We start from the raw sequence: 6,178 nt of genomic DNA, 5'->3' as shown, positions 1-6,178 counted from the left end.
CTGTTATATACCTGAACCGGACAGAATTCAGTTCGTCAGATTTGTTTTTCGATTTTGAGGGCCTTAACGATCACCAAATTGGCTGAAATTTTGCACAGATGATCTAGATATGTCTAGAAGGAAGTTTGAGGAAATTTGATCGGGAAGTGGTGCAAAATGGAAATCCGCACCAAAACTTTGGTGTGGACGTCCGCACCTGAGAAAATCTGTGTATATATATATATATATGTTACTTAGAAAAATGTGTCATGACGGGATCCTGAGAAAATCTGTATATATATGTTACTTAGAAAAATGTGTCATGATGGGATTTGATTGCATTTACATTTGGCACACATATTAGTGCCAGGGAGATTGACATACAGCAGATCCCATAAATAAAGTAATGAATGCTGCTGATGGTTACTCTTAAAATTTTCAAATGAATCTGTAGGCAAAATCGACTTGTTTTAGGATATGAAATCTTTGCTATTTGTACATAAATTAAAAAATACAATCGACTCACTCAAGAACTGTAAAAATACTGCTATTTTTTGTTTTGGTCAACAAAGATATACTTAAGGTCAAAGCAAGCAGAATTTCCCCAGTTTAAAAGACACCGTTATTCAAAAAAAAAAAGACCATTATTTGTTACATGACTTTATTTGTTTGGTGCACTCATGAGTATAGTATCGCATTCTATGAGGTGATTTCTGAAATACACATGACTAATGCAAACTAGCAAGAAGAAATTTTCCTTATGGATGGCTAACAATTCCGTTTTTTGGTAATTGTAATTTTACCATGCGAGTCTACCCAACTGTCAATTGTTGACCAATCTTATATGGTTTCACAGCATAAAAAAATGATCGGATATACTTCTTTTCCCATGGAGTCTAGGGTTGATAAGTTTTTCTATTTAAGGGTTACACATAGGTATAGAAATTAATTGGATATACAAAATTTATGTGTAGGATTATATATTCGGTGCAGTTTGAGTCTAGGATTTCTTTTGAGATTTAAGAAGTCAACATACTTAGTTTTGAGTTTTAATACTCCTGTATAAAAATAGCAAAGTTCAGAGCGATACAACAGCTTTAAAAGTTAGAAGCCTCTTTGCAACTCCAAGATATTTATCTAACGGGAGAGGAGGCAACATACTGCTCCTTGAGTGGACTAAGTATTCTTCCCTTTGATATATCAGGATTTTGCACAAGATGTGTAGCAGTGTTTAACTACTTTTTTTCATTTGTGATCGCATATAGAAAAAAATTATATGCATGTTTCCTATCCTATCTTACGTCATGGATGGATGGATGCAGTATTTCTGTTGCATTAGCCTTTGTGTTCTTTTCATTACATGTCTAGCGAAAACAATTTGTATAATGGATATGATAATGTAGCTACAAAGATGCAGACTGCATCCAATCTCTTATTTAATTGAAATCCATGAGTAGTTTAAGAGCCCTAGACTCTAAAAGATAACAGTAAACTTTTTTTTTTTTTTTTTTCCCATTATAATAATTTGTATCTGATGATTCTGATTAGTAATCTTCACCCTGGATGATTCATTCCTCTACCTGTTTCAATAGTTGCATTGGAAGGGTTATGGTAGCAGTGACGATACATGGGAACCAATTGGAGGCTTAAGGTACTGCAACTTGTTATATTGGTTATATGTGTATGTGTATCAATACTTAGTTTTTTTTATCTTCTCAGTAAATGCAAAGAGAGGATACAAGATTTTGTAAGAAATGGGAGGAAGCTGAAGATCTTGCCACTTCCAGTAAGTTGTAACTTATTGCACAAACTGCACTATAAAGGTACTTATGTTCCCTTATACTGTATCTAATAAATACATACATTCCAGGGTGATGTTGATGTAATTTGTGGGGGCCCACCTTGCCAAGGAATTAGTGGCTATAATCGCTTTAGAAACCTCGACTCTCCTTTGGAAGATGAGAGAAATCGTCAAATTATAGTATTCATGGATATAGTCAATCTGTTAAAGCCGAAGTATGTGTTGATGGAAAATGTAGCAGACATTCTGAGATTTGATAAGGCTTCTCTGGGAAGGTATGCTCTTAGTCGTTTGGTGCAGATGACTTACCAAGCAAGGCTAGGAATAATTGCTGCCGGTTGTTATGGTCTTCCACAATTTCGACTGCGTGTTTTCTTGTGGGGTGCTCATCCTTCTGAGGTAACCAGACATAATGGTCCATTTCAATGAGTTACCTTGGAATTTTGTTTATAAGATTCAAGCATCATATAGTTAATGTTCATGTTAGGTTTCCTAAATTTGCAGTCTAGTACATGCACTTATATAGTGACCACATGACTGAGCCTGTTGCCATCACCAGACTTGAAAAGTAATAGACCAAAACAGATATATGATATCTGGTAGTATATGCAATGATTAATATGAATGTGTGATGCTCAAAAGTCGATACTTACTGTTATCCATACTCAGAGGTAAAAGTTATGTCCAATGCTTAAAATGTTTAATTTTATATGTGATGAATCAAGCTTGGCGATGTTCTCGTCGGACAGATTGAATAACATAATCTTTCATGTGAACTAAATAAGATCCTGACAGCAATTTATATATATATTTATATGTGTATATATATATATATTATTTTTCCCATTTTTGCTTGCAGAATCTACCCCAATTCCCTCGTCCCACACATGATGTTATAATTAGATACTGGCCTCCGCCAGAGTATGAGGTACTTGTTACGTTCAATGAAAAAGAAAAATTAAACCTCAGTTTCTGTTTTTCTTTCCTGTTAAGTTCTTTACCTTCATCTGCAGCGCAATCTTGTTGCTTATGATGAAGACCAACCTCGTGAGCTGGAAAAAGCTATTGTTCTTCAAGATGCCATCTCTGACCTCCCCGCTGTGCGTTCATGATATTTAAACCTTCCCCATTTATTCTTTACATTTGACAAAGGTTCTAATTAGCTTAATTAGTGCTGCAGGTGAAGCACAATGAAAAAAGTGAAGAAATGTCATTCAAAAACCCTCCTGAAACAGATTTCCAAAGATATATAAGATCAACACAATATGGTAATATTAATATATTAGTGATATGCTCTGCAGCTAAAATTTCAAAATTCTTCCTTTTGCTATTATTAGTATGGGTTTTTGGTTCAGGTTGCCTCAGATAGTCAAATAGGGCTATTAGGAAAAAGGACTTGTAGTTTTGGCTTAATCACTAAGGCTGAAATCTGGAATAACTGTGTGTCACATATAGAGTATCTCAAAAGAGAAAGAAATTATTGATATTTTTCATGCTTAGCGACATATTTTTTCAGATAACGATACAGAAACGTTTCTACATTTCATCTCACGCAGAAGTTTCGCTACTAGAAACTTGTCAATATAGTTGTTTTATGACATAGTTTGCAGGAACTGAACCTTTAAATCTTCTATTCTATGAAATGTTTAGGTGACTTACATTTTTACTTTCATTTATGCTGCTTCTGTAGAGATGGTTGGTTATGCCTTAGATGACACTATGAAAAAGGAAAATTTGCTATATGACCATCGATCTTTACCTTTACACGAAGATGATTACGCTCGAGTTTGTCAGATTCCAAAACAAAAGGTTGGACGTACATTAGCTTGACAGTATGGTTGAAAGCACTTTTATGGTGCTATACCATGGTAATGTTAACGTTTTGACCTACCTTCGGTTTCCAATTGATAACCATTTTCAGGGAGCAAATTTCCGGGATTTACCTGGTGTTGTTGTAGGAAGAGACAATGTAGCTCGGAGGGATTTGACTGAAAAGCAGTTGGTGTTACCATCTGGAAAGCCATTGGTAAGTGCTGATGCTCTTTAACCACAAAGAGAACAATAGATGTGCAATTCAACGTTGAATATGAACTTATCCTTTGAACCCCAATATCGTATTTGTAAAGGTAGAGTGTATACATTGTGTATGGCCCTAGCTAGTTACTCTGTCAGCTTTTTGGTGCCAAACTATGTTCCCATAAATTAGTAACTAGATAGAAAGTTTAAGTTTACAATATTAGATGGAAGATGGAAATCTAGTTTATGGCTTTTCCCCTATACTTCTAGTTTTGAGTATAATGAAGATTGGCTCATAATTCCTTATATTATTTCTCTTAATTAGGTACCAGATTATGCCTTTACTTTTGAACAAGGGAAGTCTAAGAGGTGAGTCCTTATGTTTTGGTCTTACATATACTCTTTACGATTTTGTATTCATCTGATCTTGGGGTTTGGTTAGACCATTTGGGAGGTTATGGTGGGATGAGACTGTCGCCACTGTATTGACGTTCCCAAGTTGTCACAACCAGGTTTGACCTTCCTCTTGTCTAGTTCTTTATGGAATCTCAGGTTTTAGATAGTTTTATTAACTTTATAAACTTCTAGGTTGTATTACATCCTGAACAGGACCGAATCCTCACTTTACGAGAATGTGCAAGATTGCAAGGGTTTCCTGATTATTATAGGTTCTGTGGTACGGTTAAAGAGAGGTATAAGTTCTTGATTTACATCACATTTGAGATGTTAATTCTTAAGGGCTTCCTTGGTTATTGGAGTGAAATAAACTGTTTTTGTATTTCCTTATCATTTTGTTTAAAATCATGAAAAATGGAGAAATATGAGAAGATGCCACTAGAAGTGAATCTTTAAAACACGGTTGGAAGTGGTGTGCTGTTCTTACTGTTTGGTAACCAATTTTCTTGGAAGTGTTATATTTGAAACTAGCTTACAGGTCCAATTGTGCTGTTCTTACTGTTTGGTAACCAAGTTCAGTAGCTCGTTTAGTTTCTTTTGCAAAATAATGACATGTTTTGCTTATACTGTAGAATATGCTGTCAATTAGATTATCCTGTCCACTTCATGCAGGTACTGTCAGGTTGGAAATGCAGTTGCAATTCCTGTGGCGCGAGCTTTAGGATATGCATTGGGATTGGCAGTACACAAATCCAGTGGGAACGAACCATTGCTGACTCTGCCTCCAAAGTTCTCTCATTCAAACTATATTCAATTCACACAAATTTTTCCCCTTCCATAAGTTGCGGCATCATATAAACTTTGTGTCAAGAGAAAGTGCATCCATTTGGTGCGGATATTATACCACAATATTTGAACCCTGGGATGTCCAGTTTTTTATCCCTTTTCAAATCACCGCCCCTAGGCTAGGAGTCTAGGTTTGTCCCCTTGGCTTTTCCTTTTCTAAGGGTTGGTTCCATATTTTTACCATCAATTAAATGAGGATTTGCTTCAATTAGACCAAATCCCAACTTGGTGAATGTGTTGTTGTATAATCCTCTACTTTGTAATTGTTTTCACTTGACATTCCAAAATATGCTTGTCACATTCTGCATACATGAGCAATTGCATATAGCTGCTTTTGAAGTGCAAAATATGATACGAATTCTGAATTGTAGATTTGGAAACAATTTAATCTTTTGAGTCTCTTGAACCTTCTGGGTAGTTCTTACCTAAAGTTTGTAGGGGAGCATTGTCGTGTTTACTCTATTCATCAGCAACTTAGCACGCATGATTGTGAATGGGGCAGATCATATCTTATGTCATTTTATGAAAAATTCAAAAACCAATTCAAGAACTATCACACTAATCACAGGCTTTGATTTCTCACACAAGCCTGTGATTGTAGGTTACAAAGACTGCATTTGTTGTGTCTCCATTGATTATCAGCCTCCCTTATGATGAGTTTGGTAACAAAAGGATATGATTTGTAACAACCATGTATTTTCACGAATGAAAGAGTCATATGAAGTGAATGCAACATTCTCGAAAAATAATAATGAAGTGTATGCAAGTGATAGTTTTGTGACCTTTCGATACTATTATCAAAAAGTGGTTTGTTTTTTCTTCTAGTGGTTATGGTCGAGTAGAAATTTCATATGATCCTCAACTTGGTTTAGCTCCCTCGTAGAATTGTTATTATACAAAGTGGTTAGGTCGGTTGAAATTTCATATGATAGTTGCAGACTTGCAGTAACGTGTTTGAGATATTTGAGGAAACTAATCGTTATCCAGTTAACTAGGGTTTCAAAATCCAATTTTTGCGCTCTTCTGGAGCCAGAACGTAGTTTGTAGGAGGTGAGAGATAGAGCATACAGGTTTGCGTTTCAAATTCAGTGTTGTGGCTTTCTTAAAAAAAAAAATTAATGTTTAGGTGAAGAATAAGTT

General features: G+C 35.4%; 1 protein-coding gene across 1 annotated transcript in view; it reads left to right on the top strand.

Moving 5' to 3' along the window:
* The window catches only part of LOC101311972 (DNA (cytosine-5)-methyltransferase CMT2-like), a 12,206-nt gene extending 7,173 nt beyond the window's left edge, over positions 1-5,033 (top strand). The window contains exons 12-23 of the mRNA XM_004301594.1: positions 1,572-1,630; positions 1,699-1,765; positions 1,850-2,179; positions 2,640-2,708; positions 2,794-2,880; positions 2,961-3,048; positions 3,471-3,589; positions 3,702-3,806; positions 4,122-4,165; positions 4,239-4,308; positions 4,406-4,488; positions 4,865-5,033. Coding sequence (XP_004301642.1) covers positions 1,572-1,630; positions 1,699-1,765; positions 1,850-2,179; positions 2,640-2,708; positions 2,794-2,880; positions 2,961-3,048; positions 3,471-3,589; positions 3,702-3,806; positions 4,122-4,165; positions 4,239-4,308; positions 4,406-4,488; positions 4,865-5,033 — 1,290 coding nt within the window. The remainder of the gene's footprint in view (positions 1-1,571; positions 1,631-1,698; positions 1,766-1,849; positions 2,180-2,639; positions 2,709-2,793; positions 2,881-2,960; positions 3,049-3,470; positions 3,590-3,701; positions 3,807-4,121; positions 4,166-4,238; positions 4,309-4,405; positions 4,489-4,864) is intronic.
* The last annotated feature ends 1,145 nt before the right edge of the window (positions 5,034-6,178 follow it).

This window comes from Fragaria vesca, linkage group LG5, assembly GCF_000184155.1.
Source record: "Fragaria vesca subsp. vesca linkage group LG5, FraVesHawaii_1.0, whole genome shotgun sequence".
NCBI classification, from domain to species: Eukaryota; Viridiplantae; Streptophyta; class Magnoliopsida; order Rosales; family Rosaceae; genus Fragaria; species Fragaria vesca.
The sequence above is the reverse complement of the archived record's forward strand: the minus strand, read 5'-3'. Positions and strand labels throughout refer to the sequence as shown.